This window comes from Polyodon spathula, chromosome 6 (genome assembly GCF_017654505.1).
Source record: "Polyodon spathula isolate WHYD16114869_AA chromosome 6, ASM1765450v1, whole genome shotgun sequence".
In the NCBI taxonomy this organism is placed as follows: domain Eukaryota; kingdom Metazoa; phylum Chordata; class Actinopteri; order Acipenseriformes; family Polyodontidae; genus Polyodon; species Polyodon spathula.
The window spans coordinates 16,672,535-16,697,723 of record NC_054539.1 but is presented as its reverse complement, the minus strand read 5'-3'; the positions used below and the strand labels follow the sequence as shown (position 1 = coordinate 16,697,723).

The 25,189-nt window shown below is 35.1% G+C and overlaps 1 protein-coding gene across 10 annotated transcripts in view; it reads right to left on the bottom strand.

Moving 5' to 3' along the window:
* Nucleotides 1–25,189, bottom strand: part of LOC121316923 (receptor-type tyrosine-protein phosphatase kappa) — a 164,784-nt gene that overhangs the window by 18,816 nt on the left and 120,779 nt on the right. For 4 of the 10 annotated variants that reach the window (XM_041252296.1, XM_041252298.1, XM_041252300.1 and 1 more), the window contains exons 8-15: nt 18,397–18,693; nt 15,630–15,739; nt 12,360–12,561; nt 11,622–11,727; nt 8,901–9,174; nt 7,812–7,848; nt 4,392–4,527; nt 1,336–1,365 (exon numbers count right to left, since the gene is read on the bottom strand). In XM_041252296.1, coding sequence (XP_041108230.1) covers nt 1,336–1,365; nt 4,392–4,527; nt 7,812–7,848; nt 8,901–9,174; nt 11,622–11,727; nt 12,360–12,561; nt 15,630–15,739; nt 18,397–18,693 — 1,192 coding nt within the window. The remainder of the gene's footprint in view (nt 1–1,335; nt 1,366–4,391; nt 4,528–7,811; nt 7,849–8,900; nt 9,175–11,621; nt 11,728–12,359; nt 12,562–15,629; nt 15,740–18,396; nt 18,694–25,189) is intronic. The other 6 variants (XM_041252299.1, XM_041252303.1, XM_041252304.1 and 3 more) reach the window with 3 other exon arrangements.

Here is a 25,189-nt window from a genome sequence, read left to right as displayed (position 1 = left end):
ACGGTAACCAGGTTTATATTTTCAGTTCCTAGCCTTGTACCTTTCTTTAAATTATGTAGAAGTTCACATCTCATCTCTAGTGTTTGTTGACAGCAACTTGACTGATGTGATTAATAAATTAAGAAATTAAGCCAGCACCTAAGGCATGCAAAAAGTGAAAACTATTTATCAAGATTATCTCCTTTGCATAAAAAAAGCAAGCAGATGGATGTTTCAGCAGGAGCTGAAGAGAAATTGTGTTATTTCATGCTATGATATTATGAAAGTAATTATCTGTTGGATATAGCAATTTCCACTTAACTGGAAACTAACACTAACAGTAAACAGGCAGACACAGCAGTAGCCATAGTAACAGCAGTGTTTCATTCCTTCAAAATAAACACTTTGTTTCACATAGAGTTTAATACCTTTTTCAAAGCAATTAAATAACATTGATTTCTTACATAAAGCAATATCAAACATATACATTCATAGTTTTGTATTGAGATTACTGTTGTAATTACATTTTGACAGTAAAAGGGGCAGATGAACTCTGCAATTATAAGAAATTAGCTGTAAACCAAGCACTTTTTTTACTTTTTCCCCCCAAAATTCAGTTTTGCTGTAGATTTTAAAAGAGCATGCAGCTTAAAATAGATGTATTGCTTTTCACATTTCCTTTATTATTTTTGGTACTTTGCAATTACAAGTTTATTTTTTTGCTCCAATATTGAGGCATTAGCATGTCTCAAGATTTGCCTATACCTGCCTGTCTAAAGAATCCCAATTCCTGAGACTGAACAGCCTTTCTTGTTCCATTTAAATCATGTGATTGTGACCTTTAAACTCTGCCAGCACCACATACTCTGTCTATATATAATGTAGAGTACACGGGGCAAAAAGCCAGCGTCACATGATTTAAATGAAATGAGGGGGGAAGGCTGTTAAGTACTGGCACCTAAGAGCCAGGCAAGATTTAAATAAATAACTGAATATGGACATTGGATGAAGAGAGCCACTGCATGATTGCAACTAGTAAAACAGTAAGGAAAATGTAACAAATTCAGAATCTACTTCCTCTAAAAAGGTAGATGTATTAAAATCACAACCTAGAAAGTACTTTTCTAACAATGGTTTAGAAGACATGGAATTGAATGCATACAAAATGCAGCATTCTTTTTTCAAATATTAAACACAAGTTCTTTTGAATAAGATAGAGAAAAATGTGTTTGGGAAAACGATGTACGATGTAATTTTTTCTTTATGTAATTTTCTGACTTCAGTGTTTTGCATTGAAAAAAGGATACTGCATCTTTAAAATAAGGTACTGTAAAAATGCACCCGTTTTCTACTTACAGGTAATATGAATAAGAATAGTAGCTCCTCCTGGCAGGCAAATCAGAGACAGTAAAAATCAAGATTAATTGGTGAATGCAAAGTGTGTTCAGTTGTATCAGTTGTATCAACAAAAGCAGAAAATAATGTGAAAAAACCACGCATTTGGTTAACATTTCAATTTGTTCATGCATTTCTTATTCCACTGCATGCGATTGAACTACTTAAACAGGCTGTCCAGGAAATCACTATAGACAATTGCATGCAGTACTTATTTCAGACTTCAAAAAACCAAACAAGTGAATTATAATTGATTATGCATTTCTACCAAGCATTGGCAAGAATGTGTGGGTCAATGTTTGAAACTTGTGTGATCTGCCTTGTGTGGCGCCTTATACCAAGTACCATCAATACACAGTAACCATAATATCTTGGTAAATAACATTTGTAAAAAGCTAGATAGTATGGTTGTAGATAGCTAGACACTATGGTCATATAATGAAGTTATTGCCTATTGAAAAACAAATTTATAAAATGTATTTAAATGAAATCACTCCCTGTTACATTTTAAAGATGCAGTATCTCCCAATTTGCATGACCATAATAACCAATGGTATTTGTGATATTGTAAAATTCCACATCACATAATTAAACTGGTGTATTATGCAATTGGAATCCAATTATGTTTTTTTTTTTTTTTTTTTTTTTAATTTTAATATGAAGTAACTCCCTACATCTTAGTAATTACGGACAATGAATTATTCATTGCATCTTAGTAAATCACTGACAATGAAACATTATATGTCAACACAGTATCTACTTAAACAATACACATCTACTTAAGAATTAGTATCTTAAATGGAATTCAAATTGAACCCCAGTATATCCTTTATCAGTTTATCTTCAACAAATTCCCTTGAGATGAAAGACATTGATATAGGAGAGAATATATGGGTCAGAACATATTACCACACAGTGGGTCTCGAGTTGGTTTTGAGCCGTAATGCACAAGTAGTGTAGCTCACAACAACCATTCTGAATTTCAATAAACCCCCTAGTCTTATTTGTACACATTTTTGCAACTAGCAAGTCACATTCATTTGACATTTTTAAAACACAAAAATATATTAGCATTCCCTTATGTATTGCTTACTTTTCAATCGTTTTACAGACATTCACATCAATATTTTTTAAAATGCAGTCAAGGAAATTAAAATTGCTCAATATTGTGCTTTACATGAAACAGCAACCACTGCTTTGGGTATCTGCGGATTTGCCAGCATAAGAAATTAATTCTAAAAAAAAAAACAAAAAAAAACACACACTTCGTCTTATGGTCATTCTAGTCTAAAGAATCAGTAATCTGACTTAACTGGTACTCGGACTGCGGCTTACGAAATCAACCCATTGCCCTGGCCCACCCCCCGTTTTTTTTTTTTTTTTTTTTCATGAATGTTATGGTCAGACCTGGCCAGCACAAAGTGCACTTCCCATAATACAACGATCCTGCTTGAAACTCCCCCTGCCACTCAGTGCAGAGATTGTAAATGGTGCTGAATCCCGAGGTGCTTTGGTAAGTACCACTATTCAAACCCAGGGCTCCAGAGATAAAAGGCATGCAAGGACATTAAATTAGCTTGCAGCACCACTCTGTTCACTATTTTAAAAACACAAAAAATATATAAAAACCCACAAAAAATCCCCCTATATTCTACATATCAGTTTTAAAAACATGTTTCAAGTCAGCCAAGTTTTTTTCACAACAATCCTTCATTCTCAACCATCATGCAGTACAGTACATTCTCCTGCAATTTGTAATCCACCTTTTAGCTTTATTTCCGTCCTTTCCATGTTATCACTCATAGGACTGGGACAATATTCTTAACAGATACTGACCACAATCATGAGAGTGTTTTGGCTAATAGGTGTATAGCTCAGAAAAGAGAAGTATGCATGTTTAAGAAATGAACAGGAGGCAAATCAAACTGTGGCACAGGCTAAATGAGCAAAACGCCTTTTAAATGAATCTTAATTGGCAGAACAATCTTGGAGGACCCTACATTGTTCTGCCAATTAGTAGTCGTTTAAAGATATTCATTATTCATCAGGCTGTCCGTGCCATGGCTTGATTTGAATCCTGTTCTATCAGTGCTTGGTGTACAGCATCACAGATGTCTCCATCCTGCTATTTCTACATTTTTTAATACATTTTCTCACTGTCATATAACCTAAAACTTTCTTACCTCTCTTGTTTTGCTGTATAATGTGGAAGCTAGGGATGTATAAAATCTAGCATAGAAGTGAAACTGATAAAATGAAAGCAGATATTTTAAATGAAAAAAAAAATGAATTCTACACTTTAGCGAGTTTTCTGGCTTTGGATTTCACATTAAGGCCAATAGATCATAAAATGATATAATTATAAAAACAGCTATAATACACCCAGGTCCGTAGTTGCTGATCTAGAATAAAAAGCCAATTTTACAAAAAAGTTAATAAAAAAAGCTATTAAATTATGTGGAATTTTATTCTAGGAAGGAAGTTATTCATCCAAGCTTTTCTCAATTTCCTAATCAATTAATGAGGCTGCAATAAATTGAAAAATCCAATAGATGGTGCTAATGTTTTCTGAAAATTAACTAAGCAGTTATTCAACTGTCAAAAATAAATAAATAAATAATAATACTTAAGATACATAATGTTATTAGCATTGATTAGTTTATTAGTATTGTCTTGTTTAATTTACAAAAACAGTTCTTGTCTGATTTAAGCATGCACCCAAACTAAAATAACACTATTACTGTGTGCCTTGTTGCTATTTCAGGGATTATATAAGATTTATAAATGTAAATAGTTCCCATTTCACATGACTTTTTCGGATTGATACTGCATTTTTAAAAACACTAATTGATCTTGGAAGATGATTAATCTCTACCTTACAAGAGACCAAGGTACTATGTTAAAATGTCTAGTGAGGAGCTTTACATGTGAATGGCATGACAAGAGCTAGGTGTATTTTATATCGTCTCAGGGGTTACACATGAGTATTGGCAGAGGCTACTGAAAATCTAACTTACCTCTTCTTGATAACTAATATGACAACCAGGAGGAGCAGGATGAAAACGAGAACTCCAGCACTTATGCCAGCAATTTTCACCACTTCTGTTTGCTTGGCTGGATCTGGTATTACCTCTGGTTCCTCTGTAGCTGCTGCTAAACAAAAATTGGGAAAAGAATCTATGAAAGCATGCAATTATAATTACCCCCCCACCCCACCCCATACATTTTATGATAACCAACAACTGCCTTACACGAAAATCCTTTCTATAGGATATTCTCTTCTACAACTCAGTTTTAACAGAGATGACCTGGAGGAAACACAAGCTTTGCATACAGCAACCATCAGCCAGAGCAGCTTGTAACAAGTCTTGCAATGAATTACACATAGGAAGACCACTCAAGGTCATTCAAAATATATAGATGAGAACCATTGAGATACAAGTGCATGAAAGGATTATTTCTCCCACACAAGTTGGCAATAATATTTCACTTGCCTTTTCTAAGAGCTCGGGAGCTGTAATTAGAAGTAGTAACTCCTACCTGTCCTTATTTATGCTGCCGTAGACATTATTTCACATTGCAACTGTCTAAACAAATACCACTGTTCACATTACAAACCTTTCATTTGTTGGTTATGGTAAAAGAGCAACTTTACAATAATTGCATTTTCCTCTTGTGTACTTTTAAGCAACATATTTGTTTTTAAATTGTAAATATAACTATAAATGTCAATTAAACAAATTACTGTTGTACAATAGTGACATATTGCTTATTTTTAATCAATTTTAGGGAGACTCGAATTTCACAGAATAGTAGAGTTGTTTAAAGTAGTCATTTGTACTGAAATTATAAACATTTACCATGAGGGTCTTTACTCTCCAAATCATGCTTAATACGGGTGATTACATTTGGTGGGTTCAGGTATAAGGTATTGACCTTGCAGTACTACCTAATGCTGGATTCATCAGGAGAGATTCTTATTTTACTAGATACTAAGCAATGTATCTGAAATGAACTCCTAACCAGAATGTGTATTTTTATGCCATTATTTCTGAGCATCTAAAAACTACTGTCTTAAAATGGCTTACTTTTAACTTGAAAGTAAAAATGCAGCATCTGTGCCACTGACCCAAGTACTGACCTAATGTGCCTCAATCTGCAGAGCTTTTACTAGATTTATGCTTTGGGGCATCTGGATAACAAGATGTCATTTGGCGATTCTGAAAAGCATCCCAATTTCCCAAAATACTCTTGATCAATTCATGGCATGTATTAGCATCGCATGTGCGGTGTTCCACGAATCTTTATTCACTTGACTTGGGTAACTGTTGAGATAATGTACAACATTACACAGCTCCACTGTACCAAGAGTGGGGAGAGTTTACATTTTCCACTCTAATAGCTTGCTTTGCTGGCAGCCTAACTAGTTATTATCCCTACTCAGCAGGCAAATAAAATATTTATAGATGTAATGGGTATGACAGACATACATGCTTTCTGTAAACACCTTTTCACCAGGACAGCTGTTTGTTTTCTTTTTTTTTGGTATTTCTTTAAATTTTGCTAGCCCCACCGAATTTACCCATAATACAGTAAACCTAGTTATAAGTGAACAGTTCAAATAAACCAAGTAATTAAGTTTCCACTTATGCCTTAATCATCATAATGATCTCCAGGTTTCAAATGAAAATCTGTGTCCTGTCAATATCTAACAATCAGCTTTCCTGTTTTTTGTTTTTTAGGAAAATCTTGCTGAAATGTATAAAAAAAAATATATAACTAATGAGGTATTTCACCATCAACAAAACTAATATTCATAAGATGGAAGAAACATGTCAGTTTACTTGAAGCACGTACTGTATTTAATACATTCTTAAACCACAATTACTTTTTACACTGCTTTAGGCATTCAGTATAAAAACATGTTGCTTATAAAATTGCAAGACGGCTTTATACACACAAACTTCCATTATTTGCCATCTATTTAGATAGTTCCAGGCAGAAAGGGTTATGCTATTATTATAAGATAACCTTATCAGAGAGTGGAAATTATATTCCCAGCACAAATAAAAATGGCAGATATAAGCAGGGTGTGAAACAGACAACATTCTTAAACCTCAAATGTCTACCCAAAATAAAAACGCATAGGGACCTGACCTTACTGTGATACTTCTACTGCTTTATATTTACTTCTATTGACATATTAATTCTGTTTCCCTTAAAGAATAATTTAAGTTTAACTGCAATGAAAAAAATAATTAAAAAATACAGAAGTATTGTAGAATTAAGTATTGTTATTATTGTTATTTCCCAAGCATTCATTCTAACTGCAGGAATTTGTGAAATTTGCAATTGTTGATCTTAGAGAAACCTTGATGTAAAGAAAAAAAAAAAGTTTTGACACCACACAAAGACAAAGCACTTGACCTACCAAACAGATTAGAATAATGTGCTGCCTCTTACTTCAAAGCAGAATGACATTCTAAGAAACCAAGCTTACGATAAACAATGAAACCAAGCACTACGGGAACAAAAACTTAAATACTTCCCCAGCTAGCTATGGACTTAAATAAATCAAAAACACACTGGTAATGTACATTGGATAATAACGTATGTATCATGCTGTTTATACTGTACATAGAGCCTTTGTACAGTTTCACCAAAACTGTGAAAAAACAAAACAGCATTCAAAAGGTCATTAATGGAAATGCCATGTCTAATCTAATAGCCTGTATTCAATATGGCCATATATTACAATAAATGTAGCAGTGAAAAAGGTACATTTTTACAAGTTTAACCCCACATTTAGCATACAGTGCTGATATTATTGTGCACTTATGAAGCCATTAACTCACATGGATCTCAGAAATATGAGGCTAGACAGTTTATAAGATATTAGCAGTAGAAAATGTGTTGGCAGATTTACCAAAACATCACAGGGGTGGTTAATTACACCACAGAGTATAATACGTTGAGGTTTAAAAAAAAAAAAAAATTATATATGTTTATAGTTCAAGAAGATAAACGTCATTACATAAAATTTGTAGAGCAGCGAGTGTTTCCTCCTGATATCTTTAAAACCCACAAATCGCTTACAAAAAAGAAAGCTCTATTTTTGAAATCCACCAATCTGGTGTTGCTTGGCTTCCTGTGTAATGCCCATGCCATGCACCAGACCAGAACCACTTTACAGCACAAATAAGCTTATCTTTATTCTGCCTAAATCTAGCCCGCAGCTGAAAACAGTATCCTTTTGGCTGAGCAACAAAGAATAAAAAGAAGCACTCCCATTATCAGATAAGAGGTCTGAGTGAGTAAAAGTACTCTGCTGGTAGTACAAGTGGTCACGGGAAAAATGCTGTAACAGAAATGCCACATTTAATTATAATACTTTGAAATAGCCTACAAGGTCTGTCCTAAAAGAAAACATCTCTTACCTTTTGTGGCAACCCTCACACACTGAGTTTTTGTTTCCTATCAAGCGAAAACAAAGAGAGACAGATTTAGTGTAACTAAGGCATCAGAGCTGTGGTTTATCCTAATAAGTAATTAGACACATGTATAAATGTAGACCCTTGCTGAGCAATCTGACAATACTTGGCCTTCACAGAGAGAATTGCTTAAAACATGTACAATGTAATCAATCTACTCCTGCATCTCTGCTTTCTTTCTGTCTTCTAGGTTTGCTAGGCAACAGAAACTGTGGAATTAGGATGCATTTGCTGCTGAGTTACTTTCATAAGCAAAAAAGAAATAGTTCACCTAAGGAATATTTATTTATTTATTTTTTTTTACAATTCAGTGCAGCTCTCTTCTGATTTCATTTATTTATTGCCCTGGCAGAAGAGAAAATGTCAACAGCAGCAGCATGGGACTTGTAAAGATATGTTCTTTCACACCTGGAGTCCTTCACAGCGCTTAACTTCCTGTTGTGTATCATTTCCTTTATGTATTCAGCACTGGCAAAAGCTGGAAAGCTGATTAAATGTCAACTGAGCTGATAGTGAAGGAATGACAAAGTAATAACGAGAGTATAAAGATTTAAAAAAAACAAAAAAACAGAAACAAAAAAAAACAACAAAAACAGCAGATCAATGATGACGGATATCTTTTTTACTTGCCCTAAAGACTAAAAATATAAAAACTAAATAACCAAGTTTTTGTGAAAAAAAATGAGTACATAATACAATGGTTTATTAATCCTCACTCACGTCATTACAGTATATTCTTTAAAAGTTAACTTTAGAACTTCCACCTCTCAAATAAGAAAAGGAATAACAAGGCATGTTTTAAATACTACACTGACACACATCTACCTTCCTGTTTCAATCAGCCCACTCCAACAGGAAAAAAAACACACAATCATTTGTAGTTGCAGGGGAAAGGGGACATTTATGAGTAGATGGGCAAGGTGTCATAAGCCTCTCATTGATCTGAAGTCATTATAAGATATTGAAAAGGCAAAGTGGTCTGAGTATAAAAAGTTTTGATGTAAAATGGAGAGACAAGATGTATGCCACTCTTACCTTTTCCACACTGCTCACAGCCTGAAAATAGATATTATAGTTTTTCCTCGGGGCCAAAGGTGGATTCCAAAAACCATGGTATGTTTTGTTGTCTCCCACTGTGAATGGAGCTGGGTCAGGCAGGCTTCCAGGTGGAAGCTCAGCAGCAAAATAATATGGGGAACCCCCACTGGCTGCACTCTGGAAGGTGATCGGTACTTGGTAGCAATCCAGTGAACTTGCCTCTCTCTTATTTCTGTGAGGGTTCAGTTCTTCAACAACAATCTGGTAGGCACTATGAATAAAGAAACATTGTGAACTCTTACATTTCAAGGAAGAATACAAATTCAGCATATTTTTGCTCACTGTTCAAAAGGTCTGGAGGATACTGCTACAGCCTTTTTTTATTGAACAACAATACATGTTCAAAACCACAACACACAGGCTTAACATCCAAATATAAATACAAGTGGGCTTAGGCAATAAGCAAAACGGACCACAAACAGAACCAAGGGGAATTCCAAATACCATGAAAGAATTATCAAGGTACAGTTAAAAATAATTATTATTTTGTTATTTACCAATAACGGTTTCTAAAATGTATTTAAGGCAAAAGTACTGTGACTTTTTTCAACCTGCCATTGAGTGAGTTGAACAACTCTGTCTGTGGCTGAATTGGACTGATACCATTTAACAGGACCAGTTCTAAAACTGCTTTCAACATGATCACAGAGGCAGATAGAAACAAGGCAATAGTGCTACATGAAAAATGGGTTCACTATAAAAATTGTATGGTAATGTAAAATCCAGGTTAAACCCAGTGTTAACAGATGTTCCTCAGTGTTCAAACAGAGCATTCTTATAAAAGTGTACAATACAAAACTCTGCTTCAAGGCTGGTCTTACAGTAGCCATCTACAGTCGTCATATCAATAACAGAATCTAATGATAGCCTTCCCCACCTCACAACCTTGCAATTGTATAGCATCTAATTTGACAAAGCTTCACAGATCTAAAATATGAGACACACCATAATACAGGCACAGATGGACACAATCTGTACACTTCACCAAATTAGACTCTTGTTTCAGTATCACTTGTCAATGCTAAACTACTACAAACTACCAAAGCAGATAGCACAATTTGTTAACTCTCAAGCACCTATTCAGGCTTTCTAGAAATAACCAAAACTTTGGCTTACACACGTTTAGAGACTCATATGCCCTATGCACATTTTACTGTAAAAAGATTTAGAAGAGCTTGCAGAGTCAAATTTGCTGCCACCATTATGTTATTGAAGTCCAGCTATGGCAATGCAGAAATCCTTCAACCAGCTCACCTTTAAGATGAATTGCAAGAAGATAGATAAATAATTCTGAATTAATTCAATATTAACAGATGTCCGTGAGCTACAAAGTATTGTGTGTCTAGCAACCATGTCCTGCTCTAGTTTTCTTCATTGCCTTAGGCACTGTCTCCTGGAAAGTTAAATTTATTTTAAAATGTTATTCAGATTAATTTCAATCCATCTCCAGTGTCTGGTCTAGACAGCCCTCTGCTTGATCCAACCCTTCCCCAAAAGAAAATGTCATAGCTGGGGAACAGGGTCCTAGATAGAAATTGGCTATTGATTTACACAAAAGCCTGTATCCTTCGTGAATCTTATTGGAGGCAATGACAATATAGGCAATTAAGATGCCCCTCCTTTCATGCTTCATATTTTTGATACTATAGTACCAAATGTTAAAAAAAGGAAGATTCAGCACCCTTGACCCTATACTGAAGACTGTTATTCAAGGCAAAAAATCTACATTGATTTTTCAATTTTAATTATTTATAAATTAATTTTTTTAAATGATCTAAACAGATCCTGGTTTTCTTGTAATACATCCTTAATATACCAATGTAATGGTTAACACTGCATACATACATTCTAAACATGAATGTCAAGGTCACAAACACACTTGCACATAAAATAAATAAATAAATAAACAAAATTAAGGAGAAATTGGGTACCCGAGTTCTCTCAAGTCAAATCAAAATTGAATTGACTAATTAACAATCTTCAAAACCACAAATCAAAAAGGGAACCCCTTGAAGAAACGTACAGCTCTTTCTCGCCGACCTCCTTAAAAACCAAGGCAAATCAATAAATTGTCTTTCATTAGTGACTTGATGAGGACAGCAAAATGTCACTCAGAATTAACACAACCCAGCTCATTCAATTATTTGGCATGACTAAGCTTTATTAAATAGCTACAACATGATTTCTAGTAAGGCCCACTGGGACAAAAAAAAAAAAAAAGGTCAAATAGTTTGTATTCATCGCTATTGTTCTTCCTCTCCACTCCCAGCGTTTCAAATTTTCCAATCCTATACAAAGCACACCACATAATAGTTGATTTACTGAACTGGTGAGGCTAGAGTTATCTTCAAATCTCTTATGACAACTAGCTTCAAACTCTATATCCTCACTGATACCAATAGAGGAAGGGAAATGAAATGGAAGAGCCTGACAAACAAATCAAATAGAAGAGATAGGTGGGTGATTCAAGGCTTGAATATCTAAATTCCCAGAAGAGTTTTACTCTTATTAACTACAGGTCTATTTGTCGACTTTGCCTAACCAAGAAAAACAAACCTTCTGACAGTAATGTCAAATGAATTCAGCTTGGAATTGAAGCACTTTATTAGCTGCTAGGTAGCCTGTCAATCTACAAATGAGCTCAGCTCACATATTTACCTGATGGGAGCACCTTTGGCCGTGGCAGGTTTCAGCAATACAGTAATAGTGGTAGCGGTCTCATTAAGACAAGTTTCAGTCATATCATAATCTGGTATTGAAGGAGCTGGTTGGAAACAGATAAAACATAACAAAGTGTGTGTTTATATATATATATATATATATATATATAAAATCATGAATAAGCACTTGCCTCACTCAGCCTGTAACTTAGTTGTGATAAATTACATTAAACGATACAAGTTTAATTTCAGTTTTAAATGGGCTCTTTGAGGTTGAAATATGTAACTTATTTTTTATGCTTTTAATAGTTCTTCAAATGAAGCCCTTAGGGGAATACATCAAAGTGCTAGCCATGATTCACTTTTGTTTTAAAATTTGATTGTCATCTCAGACCATTAATCAACACTAAGGATTATTACATTAATAAAAACATATATATATATATATATATATATATATATATATATATATATTATATATATATATATATATATATATATATATATATATAGTAAGCTGTAAATTTAAATAAATGCAACAGAAATGAGCACATTTAATAAGCAATTCACAAAAAAAAGTGTAAAAAAAAAAACAGGCAACATTTCCTGCTACGATGAGTGGTCCACATGTAAAAAAAACTACTCTAGTACATCTCCAAAATCTACATCACAAAGCAACCTTAGTATCTGATTTAGAAGGAAATCCTTATTTTTAACAACATTTTATAATAATTACCTGATATGTTGGTGGTGACATTCACAACGGTTGGCGGCCCAAACCCCTTCACAGTGCTGGCCCTGATAATGAACTGGTAGGTGGTACCTGGATGCAGCTGTGAGAATACATGGTGTGTGCTGTTCCATGACAATGCAACTGTCAGTGGATGTCCTGCCACATCGACTGCAGGATCAAATGACCTAATGCTGCTATAACTGATCTATTAGGAAAATAAAGAAGTATTAGAGGAGGGGTGGGTCAAGTCTTAAGTCATGATTTTCATTGTTACAGTAAGAGACAAGTTAGGTACTGTACTGGAGCTGCTGCTTTTTTTTTTTTTTTTTTAGAAAGTCCAATTATAACACCCCCACCCCCACCCCTACCCCCCCCATTTTTCTCTCAATTTGGAATGCCCAATCACTTTTTCCCCAAACTGCAGCAATTGCCCACATGGCTCAGGAGACCCAAAGGTTCAGTGGGTGTCCTCCGACCCCACGAGCAAGCCAGCTTCCTTTTTCACCCAGGAACTAGAGAGGGGATGTCAGCAAGCTACTGACTTCTGGAGGACAAAAAGGCCAGCCCTGCAGGTGTCCACCCTGAGCACACTGGGCCCCTGGCCAGCAGGGTTTGCTGTAGCACGATGAGGAGAAACAATCCCTGATGGTTTTACCTCCCTAACCCACGGGAGCGCATGTGCCAATGCGACACTCCCTTCAGAGTCCCCAGCAAAGACCAGCCTACTTCACACAGCCAGAATGCAAACCTGCACAGTATAACTCGCCCTGTGCACCACGCAGCTGCGCTTCTACCAGTTTTGAAAAGGATTTTGGATTGTTTCTCTCACTCAGTACACTTATTACAGTAATGAAAGCTGAATGTATGCAACAGATGTTGATTCCTAACCTTTAACTTGCTACGAGAATTCTTAACAGCACTCCGTCTTTTTATTAAACAAATCCTGCAGGAAATGCCTCTAATAAAATCTTTCGCACAGACATCCAGGTTCTCACCTCCCTACTGCCTGAAGACATTTAGAACATTTCCATGAAAAATAATTAAGGTCTCTGAAATTCTTTAGAGGTCAAGCCCAGAAAAGATTTAGTTGATTTCAAAATGAGGAGTCAATTCCAAAATTGTATAAAATTTGTATTTTGTGGGAAAACATGATTAAATAATGCATTTCACAGTACCTTCAAGCATCTCAACCACTACCTTATTGCAATATATTTTCACAAAAGGATGGTGAATATGTATGGGATAAATATTGAAGAAAAAATGTTTATCTAGAGCATATTTACTGCCAGTATTGCTTACATGTCAGATAATCGCTACCTTTGTTAAAGTTAAATGCTGTATGTAGGGAGTTATTTTATAAAAACAAAACATGCAAATTGGACAAGAGGTTCTGGCTGCACAAACTGTGCCAAAATGTTTACCTAAAACAAAACAATGTGGCAGCAACAACATCTTAAAAGGTAAACACTTTGAAAGCCAAGTTATTCTCAGTAATAACCTATTGAAGATCAGGGCACTCCACATTACGGTAAATTTTAAAGTGCAATGTTAATTAGATCCTTCAAAACACGATTCCACAAACTCTGCCATCTGTGTTCTATTGCTGGGATATTTCTTTAAAAGGTACTTTAAATTTATTCTCCTGTAACATTAAGAAACTCAACTAAGCTTAATATGCCTTTGAAAATTAATAGAATTGCTTGCATTGACAAGGGAAGTACTTGCTTCTGGGATTACTGGATTAGAACACTTTGTTGGTCAGATTCTCCATTATAGTTACTGGGTAAGTATAGCCATCAGTATCTGATTTTTAAAGTAATTTTAGTTATGATAAACAAATATGGAATTCAAAATGCATCTTTACAAAGCATTTGTTTTCAGTGTAGAAACTCATTTTGAATGCTTTTAGACTCCAACAGCTAAAGTTTGCTGCAAACTAAAAGGACACAGCTTTTCTAGTTATGCATAACAACATTTGAATGACAAAAGTAAGCAATAACCTACGACAGAGTGTGCAGTTAGACATACTTTATGCACCCAGAAGTGCTGTAAGATATGTCTTACCTCACATTCCTTGTGTTTGTTACTGCGCTTATTAAACCAGTCAAAACTGCTCACTGTATTATAATTAGGGCTTCTAGTTTTTGGTTAATATGTCCCATCTCTCTCCTTCCCTTTAAAACCTTAACTAATAGTTGTTAAGCCTTAACTGAATACCACATTGTTTAAATTAGTGATACACTACTACAAAACTAACACTGTGGAAATTAATAAACTGAATTGAGCGATTAGAGCCAGAATGAAATGCAGGTTAAAAAAGAAATCAGGTGAGATCAATGCATGTCGTTTGTTAACTAGATAGGAGGGTAAAAAGAAACAACTTCCTTTGATAATTAGTGTTTCATTAAGAAAGTGAATCAGCTCAAAATATGCTTAAAGGGACATCACGCGATCAAAACCAAAAACTTAAACTAGAAGCACTAATTATAATACACACTGATGTCTGCAATTATCATAATGTATTTAAGTTTTTATACCATATTCCTGAAAATATGAAGCTAGGTTTTTTTGTGGAGATTTTTATATATATATATATATATATATATATATATATATATATATATATATATATATATATATATATATTATATATATATATATATATATATCCTATTTGTTAAGATCCAAAGCAACCACTCTCCACCCCTAATTCAGTTTCTGCAGTTTAGCTAAATTTCACACTTCAGCCCAGGACTTTACAGGAACTAGTGCCATAGCCAAAGAGAACGTAATTAAGATTATAGTTAAAAATCCAAGGAAATTTATCATTACAAAATTGTATGATTCTCTTTAATTTCTGTTTGTGCTTCACGAATAAAAGATGCTGAATATCTAAGAGACCTGAAGTCCTCCTACTCCGTATGGCGGTGAGAAGTTTAAGCTGTTGAAGCAGATTCGCTTTGAACTGTAGAGGTGATCAAGCCCTAGCCGTGCAGTAAGAATTATTTGTGATCTTGTTCTGCGAAAGTGCTAAGCTTATATATTTTTTGTGGGTTTAAAAAGGTTGACGTTTTGCTACCATCACATTCAACAAGTGTTGATGTTGAAATCAATTATTTCTAGAATGTGGTTACTGTACGTAATTCATGCAGAATTTGTCAACCCAGTAATCCTTCAACCTTGCAAGAGGGAATAACTGTATATTGTGTTCGAAATCAGCTATGCTTGTTTTTTCTTAGCCTGACAGCATAGTTCAACAGTAGCTTTTGTTACCTCATACTGAGTGATGACTCCGTTGGGCTCCAAAGGCTCCTTCCAGTGGAGGAAGATTTTATCTTCAAATGGCGTAGCTTTCATAGACTCACTGGGAACAGGGCCAGGCACTGCATTAAAATTGTGAAAATTATTTTGGTTTCATCAAATACTTGGCTATAGACAATTTCACAAAATGACTAATGAAAATTATTTCAACCATTTCCAAATACAGATCCAACTTTTTTCAGTGTTCATAGTCTCACATACAGTAGTGCTGTGACAGAGCCTACCTTTTGCATTCTTTCCTCTAGAATGAAAGTGGCAAGAAAATCTTCTGTATTAGAAGTGCCACAAAAAACTGTCTGTCACACATTCTGAATAAACATTTCTATACACACACACACACACACACACGTAAAAATGTATGTATGTGTATGTGAAGATATTTATATACACCTCAAAACACAGATTTTGATTCTGAAGTGTCTTAACATTCACAATAAGTATTACATAAGAAAGTTTACAAAATAAGGAGGCCATTCGGCCCATCTTGCTTGTTTGGTTGTTAGTAGCTTATTGATCCCAGAATCTCATCAAGCAGCCTGGAATAATTCAGGTCGCTCTTCTTTGCACTCTTTCTAGAGCAGCAATATCCTTTTTGTAGCGAGGTGACCAGAACTGAACACAATATTCAAGATGGTCTTACTAATGCATTGTACAGTTTTAACATTACTTCCCTTGATTTAAATTCAACACTTTTCACAATGTATTCGAGCATCTTGTTGGCCTTTTTTATAGCTGCCTCACATTGTCCAGATGAAGACATTTCTGAGTCAACAAAAACTCCTAGGTCTTTTTCATAGAGTTCTTCTTTAATTTTAGTATCTCCCATATGATATTTATAATGCACATTTTTATTTCTTGCGTACATGTCAGTAAAGAGTACACTGCTTAATATGGGTAGGGAATTGCATCCCCAAGTAGGGGTTAATAAGGTTTTCAGTTTAAAGATCCAATACCAATTATTTAATATGACCAACACTACAAGAAAGGGACGTCATTTTGAAAACAAAATTACAGTTGAAGATGCTGGCAAGTAGAACTGGCTCCATTTCATACAAACTGTCATGCAATTGGGTTTTTTGAAAACACGAGTAAAATAATCTAATCTACTCAGAAGCTATTCAGCAGACAATACACCTTTCAGCTAAAAACACAACTACAGACACTCTTGCAGCACTAAATCCATGTCCCTCTAAAATTGTGACCTAAATCTTGCTGAAACCTCTGGCTAATCAAAAATGGCAGTGAACAGCTGAATGCACAAAACGGGTGTTCATTTTTTTCCAAAGCTAACTGAATAGAAAATGATATATTTACAGAGTTTTACGAAGGCAGCCTTTAATTACTTGCTACATGATATGAAATTGTGAAATGTACAAATATCAACACAAATATGGATTGTTATTTCATGTACAGTAATTTTTTATTTATTTTTTAAATCTCTCATTAAGGCTTGCAAAACAACCTTGGAAGCCATAATGAAAATACCCCTTACAAAAGTACTGTTTCTCTGAGCAAATGTTATTTAGTTTTATTGGTTGAACTGATGTTTACTTCTATTCAGATGTGCGTTTCGTAAGATGGTGGCTGTTCAAAACAATGCTCAGAATGTGAAGGACTCCTGCATGGTAAACGTCAAACCTGCCTTTATTGCAGATGATAGCACTGAACAAATGTGCCTGTAGTTCTTTTAAACTATGAGGAATGAACCAACAAGCCTCACAAAGTAAACCTTTTTTATTTTCAAGAAACTACAACGGTGCAGATTGCAAAACAACCACACTGGTTTAGAAGAGCCCAGTGCACTAAACAAACAGCACCACATAATCCTTAACCACCTGTTTAAGTAGTAAGAAATACTTGTATTCCACATTGGATGTATTGATGACTATGAATGACTAAATAACCCTTGGGACTTGAAACAATTTGGAACATTAATAATAAATTAATGAAGCCAAGTACACCCACAGACAAAAATCTAAACATTTAAGTTCACTGGAACTGCTCATACAGCTGGCCTTTGAAGACTTTGGAAATGTTAACCAAGGAGACTGCCATTTAATCTCATGCAGTGCCACCAGATACACTGATCCACTGTTACAGCCCCTCTGTTCTGTGCATGGCACTCAAGAAAAGGTATTGCGGGTAGGTGTCCAGAACGTCAAAAATGATTGAAAGCAGAGCAGCATGAACTCTGTCAACCCCATGATGACAATCTTGCCTGAATTAGAAAAGACTGAAGCAGAGGGCCTCCCGAGTGGCACATCCGGTAAAGTGCAGGATGCGCCCTATAGCCAGGAGATCACCGGTTCGAGTCCAGACTATTCCACAGACGACCATGGACGGGAGTTCCCGGGGAGGCGGCGGCGCACAATTGGGCGAGCGCCGCCCGGGTGTGGAGGGCTAGGTCGGCTAAGGTGTCCTCAGCTCACTGCACATCAGGTAGTCTGGCCAGGCGCCTTCTCATGATATATATATATATCATGAAAAGGTCACCAAGACAAGTAGTGTCTCAGTGCTTTAATTAAGGGCTCATACAAGGTTGTACCTTTCAGATTAGTATTTCATGTTCTCCACTCATTTCAAATAGAGGAGCTACTGTTTGAACATATTTTTCTTGACATGCCTTGTGTCTAAGACTGGGTGTGGTAGAGGAAGGAGGTGGACTTTCCATGTAAAAATCACTGAAAGAAAGAATAGGTTAAAAAAAAAAGAAACATACCATCTTCATCTGTCTGGATAACCACCTCATCACTCTCTTTTCTTCCTTCTGGGTTGGTAAGGATCATCTTGAGGCTCACATTCGTATATGGTGGTAGATTTCCAACAACATGCCGGGGTGCCTTGGGGTCCATATCCAGACAATTGCTCTCATTATTACTATGGAAGTACTGGTAGCAAATGGTGACATTGAATGTGTGGCAGCGTGTTATGTTGTAACCCAAAGACTCCCAGTCCACGGCAATGAATCTGGCCTGTGTCTCTGCAATCTTCAAACTTTTGGGTGTCCTCATTGGTTCTAGAGAGAATGTATACATATTTTAATTATTTGCATTTTCTGAATGATATCTACAGAGAAAGAATGCAATGACAGAAAAAGGGTATTGTTAGTAGACAAGCAAATCTCCAATAACCTTATGACTTGATTGTGGTGTAACTACCCTTACATCGGCTTATAAAATAGTAATAAATAACAAATAAAACGACAAATGTCAAATAATAAAATGGCAAGAAAATCCATCAAGTATGCCAGTTTTTTGGCACACCTACATTCAATACTTGAATTGATATTAATTAAGCAGTATTGCAAGGGATTCTGTTACGTAGAGAATCATCCACCAAAAATGTGATAAAGTATACAACCATACTAAAAAAATTGGCAAACCCCATAGTTACTAGAAAAAAATTTGTTAATTTGGGGTTGTAGCTGACCAATCAGGGTTTCCTTTGTAATAGCCATCAAGGGAATTTCCAGTCAGTTTGACTGACAAACAAATACTACAATAAACATCCACAGATTAGGAGGCCATTATTAAGATTCAGTGTCAATATTCTGAAAGAGAAAACGGAAATTAAAAATGTTAAACTATGCTAAGCATCAGAAAACTGGGAGCAGATGCTATTAGAACAACCATGAGGCCACTCCAGCTGTCATGGCTCACTTTTTTTAAAGCTACTAAATTAGCCAATACATCACCCTGGAAGAGAGTCAACATATTCTGGATTGCGATCCATCATCCCACCAAACGGGATACTAATTACACTAATACCAAGAGTCTAATTTTACTAACAATTTAAAAAAAAATGAAGCAAAAATATTAACGTTTCATTATGTACACTACAGCTCTTCCTATGATGACCACAAACATTCTACAAGACACACAGTACCACATAATGCTGCACCATCTTACAACTTGGCCAAACAGAAAATCATCTACTAAAAATGGTCTTTTCCATTTAAAAAAAAAAAAAAAAAAACACACACATTAATAGTACAGAGTGATGGGGCTGTGGGGCTGTCACTGGCTTGCTTCAGTGCAGTAGAGTACAAGTTAGGATTACATGCTGGTATCCAGATGGGTAATGGAGCACTGGCTTGTATGGCAAATCTATAGCCAGTTGAAAAGATGACATGTACACACAGACTACCTGCAAGCTATATAACCAATACTAAAGACAAATTGTCAGCATACCATCCACCAGCAATTACTTTTAGTTTGGAGACTTGTCAGGGAGTGCATTTGTAGAACAGTTTGATCCATTTTTGGTTTCACTTTGAGCTTGTTTAGACACTGTGTATAGGTAACAAGCTCATATGCAACCAATTAAGCCATTAGAAAAACATTCACTGCTCAGGCTGCCTTTCAAAAGGAGTTAATTTATGAAACCAGCTATTAATACTAATTCATGTCTGAATCCATTGCAGAACCAACTTGTCAGAGAAATAGTCTACAACAATACCATACTCCCACGGCCTTCCAAACTGGACTGTCTATGGTGGACACTTTCTCCTCTTTTGAATTCTCCTATACAATTGCAAGAGCAACTGTGAAACAAATTATAGAAGGGTCATTCCACACCAAATGGACCATCTAAGATTCTTATGACATAGCATATTGAAGTACCTGGAAATGTTTTAGGATGAATCCCAAAATAAGCTCTCCAGTCTAATCGCTCTGAAAAGGTCTTTCAAAAAATATAAGATATCATCTTGATACTCACTATAAACATAAAACTGCAACTCTAATTTAATAACGTGTGTTAACATATTACCAATTGGTGACCACAGATGTTAATGCATAGCTGTAAAGACAGAAACAATGTCATATTTTAGTTGCAAGAACATAATTATCAAACTGTTTACAATACAGTACATAAATAATGTACATATTTTAGCTGATAGTACTTTACACATAAAACAGAGTTTTCTATGACATCAATTATTTATATCTAACAAAACACCATTAGTGAGTGTACATTAGTTAGTGTGCCATTTGTAAGGATAAAGCTGTGCCATATTTAAGTAGGAAGACACTTTGCAATTTATTTTTCACCCAGAAAAAAATAAAAAAAAATAGCTTTGACCCTAAAAGGACAAATGCATCTCTGTCATCCCCTTTGATTTCTAGTCCAACATATACACTGGGGGCTCAAACTCAGTAACCATTTACCCTGTGACACTGACATTTCGCATATACTCTTAGTTGCTGTTAGATTACCTGAAGAATACTACCAGGTACTTCCATATGCAATATCAAAAGAATCAAAAATGGCGTGAGGTGGAGCATTTGACGTGGAATGAACTCTGTGCAGCTCCATTAAGTACCCAAAGCCATCTTGAAAATGCACTTTGTTTCAGAGGAACCTGTTTAGTAGTATATTGTGACCAATGTGGACCTGGAATGTTTAAAACTGCAACTCTAAAATTAAATTATTTTCGTGTCTCACATTTTCAAGTGCTTATATCTCATTGCTAGTACAAGTGGAATTGGGAAAAATGGTTTTAAAACTGATTAGTACTTAAGGGCTTCATCTTCTAGAACTAGAGCTAGATAGCCTGTGAGGAGAATGACAGCTTTCATTATTTATTTATTAAGGGGAAATCTTATGTACATTTGAAAGTATAGAAAGAAATGGTCTTGCAATACACCACAGGTTAACTAATAAATGAATGGCAGGTAGATATAACCAGCTGACTCAATGTCATCTCTTGACAGTACAAAGAATTAATAAATAACTTGTTATAATGAATTAAATTGCATTTTTAACAACTTTATCAACACCATGTGAAATGACAGTTGAATAGCAGTGCCTCTCTGTACAAGCAATCTTCAGTCATTCATTGAGATAATTGCAGAAACAAAAGCACTAGAAAGTTAAAAGGATTCAAGAGCAAAACATGACTCTCCCTGGACCCATTTGTAACCTAAAAACAACCCATTATCTAGCTGTCATTCACTGGGAAATACATTCAATTTATCACCAAACCTTTGACAGGAAGTATTTCTGAAAAGATTTACTGAAAGTAAAACAGCACTGAAGAGAGACAGGTCTTGTGCAGGAACTATAAAGAAAAAAACAAGTATGACCATTGTTTACAGTAATATCTGAACTGATCAAAACAGTTCACCATTTATATTGTACATTTAAACAGGAGAGGGAGCAAATCAGGGCATGCCAAACAAGCAGCCCAAAACCAAGAGACAGCACTGTTTTTACATCATAATCTGATAAAAATCATGACTCCTCCATCTTACAAAAGAGTAGAGAACCTATAGCCACAGCAAGCCAAGGAGGTACTGTACTATATTTTACAGAAAATAGACTGATGGAGTACATTCATTCTAAACTACCATTTCTTGGCAGTAGCCTAACAGTTTGAATTGTTAATCTGAAATTGAATGAACCTCCAAGACTTGATATATACATTTAGAATCGGTTGTACCACATTCATTTAAAATGCCAACAAACTGATAATACACTTACAACAAACAATTTAATAGAAGATTCCTGATTTGCTGTATCCACACCGTTCTTTCCCCAGCCAAGGCAAAGAGCAATAATATTTGCACTACAGACAAATGTACCTGTCCTTCCACTTCTACACTGTTTATTCTATTGCCTATGTGCATGATTAACAGCGTGTGTATCCTTCAGCTGTAATCAATTAATTAACTTTAATCTAACTTTACAGATTAGACAACCCTCTATAATAAATTCCGTTGATTTCAACAGCTTAGCTGCTAAAATTCCAATACATTTTTCAGATCTTAAATTAAGAAGATATATATGTCCTACAAGGAGTGAAAATGCTAGAACGATTATAAAAGGTGTGACCTCTTAACTTGTTCCTCTGGGAGGAATAAAACCTCTCTGGTGCTGTGAAACATGAACCAGTATGTCTGGGAGCATCTAAAAATAAAATAGTGACCAAGTAACTAGATGCATTCAAATAAATCTGGATTTTATAAGGAACTGTGATGTCTGTAGTACAGACACTGGACCACACACAAAAATGTCTAGACTTTGGTATTAATGCTGTTGCTATCCAAAACGAATGGGCTTTTCGCATCTTTATAAATCACTAACAAAGTACTTTATTGATATACGATAGCAAGAGAACCTAAAGTGCCCCCTATTGGTGAGAAAAGCATACACAACAGATAATGTACAACATTTAAAGTGCATCACCAACACATTTTCTATAATATATAGAAAGAAAACCAAGCCTACATTACTGCATTCTGCAATCATTTTTGCCACACTACTCTGCAAAAAACTATTTAGTTTAAGCAAACTTGGACACCATCAATAACTTTAAACCTGCACCATTACAACTGTGGTGAATAAACAAAATCTATACAAACTTGCTAACCCTTTAACTGTACAGCTTGACATATTGCAGCATTCACTAATAAGATTAAAGTCTTTTTGACAATAATGAAAAGCCGAAAAATTAACCGTAAACTTCACTGCAATAAATCCTCGCTGGCACAGATAGCTTTGAAAATCATCCAACGTAACTAATTCTGTTCAAATTCCAGTTAAACAAGCAAACAGTTTTTGGTGAAGGAAAGTGATTAGAGCGGAAGTAATCCATCTTTCTATATAGGTGATTGAACAGATGGTGTCATTAAATAGCAAAAAAAAATATCCTACTTTTGATTCATGTGTAGAACACCGGGATTAGTTTTTTTAATTGCATCAGAAGCCACTTCTGTTTGCAGTAAGATTACTACTTCTGGTCACCTTCGTTCTTAAAAGTACTCAAACTCCACATTCCACCCCACTGTGCATGTTTTATCATAATGGTTGTGCTCTTGGAGATGCAGAACTATTACTAAAATTCTTTGCAATAATCTTTCAAAACGCCAAACATGCTAGAACAGCACCTTTAGAAGAATGGTTTTGCACATTTCTGTTGTAACTCATTGTAAATGTGAAGTTAAACTGAGGGATTAAAAGGTAAAATTGTAAAACATGCATTTGTACCACAGCAATATTTTCTTACTGGAATATTGTTCCACTACAGAGTTATAACATGATGATCCCTACACATTCAAAGACCCAGCCAAAACAGTAGTATACATAAACTATTAGACATGCATATTTAGACCAGATATCCATGAAGTGGTCTTTCAACAGCCATAAATAGGGCTTCTTATTTTGGTGTTTTAACGAATACATAATAAATGAAATCAGTGTATATCCAATAAACACAGTAAAAACACTGACTAGATCGCATTGATTCGTTCTGAATACTTTAAATCCACGACAGCTACTGAGTGGCAGCAATTTCCTACATTTGTATTGGAGATTTGAAACACGCTTGCAAGATTTAAAACCAAGATTACAATTAGTAAGGAGTTCTTGGAAAGTAACCGAAAACAATTTCATATAGTATAAAAAGCAAAAAAGCACAGATAAAATGAAATTCATAAAAACAGAAGTCCTAATTATAATAATTATATTATTAATTTATAATAATTATTATATTAAAACTAGCAAATTCATTGTGTCATGTTTTTCATCCTAAATGATAATTTCATTTGGAAAACCCAGACTATTTCCAAAGGGGACTGACTGTTCTGCACTTAAACAGACCTGAATGTAACAAGCTAAGGTTAATGCTTAATTAACAATGCTTCTGAAGGGACTCCAAGGGGTTCTAACATACAACACAAGGACTGGCTAATTCTGAACACACTCCCCAGCATGGGATTATTCTGAAGAACTAATCAGACTAAACTGCTTCAGATTGACTTGAACTGGGTAAAGAAAGAAAAAACAAATCCCATGGGACTTGGGAAGATAACATGCCTGCCTTGACAAGTGACACTAGGAAACATCTTGCCGTTACTGCAGAGATGAGACTGTCATGTTCCAAAATGATTGGAGAACCAATACCTTTCGAGATCAGTATTGTAATACAATGTATTCATTTTGCAAGACCAAAAAAACACAGGTTTTACCAAATAGTTCTTAAGCCTAATTTGACAATGCATTGATGCTGGATAAAGCTGCATTGAAAATCCCAGGACACCCATTAAATCATTCTATATGGAAGTACCAAACTGTCAGGGATTACATTTAAGATGATTAAAACATAATTTTATAGGGCTTTCATTACTAAGCCAAAGAAATCACATGTCATAGCTGGCACTGAGAATCAGCATATATTCTCCAACAATATTATCTATGCTTGTAAATCTACCAATTATCAGAACAGCCTACTCTAAATATGCAAAACTGAAATATGACAACCGATCATTCCCATTAGAATAAAACTATATAAAAAAAGGAAACAAAAAAGTGACAATACAAATGTTACTCCATGCTGAATTATTTCTCATACAAGCTATTATAATTTTAGTGCAATTATCTTGTTTGGGACTTTAAAGGTTACACATTTTCTCAACAAAAGATAACTTTACAATAAACACTATTTCAAACATTCAAACACATAATGTTCAACTGTATGTTGCATGCCTTTTTTTCAAATATGTTAGGCCTTC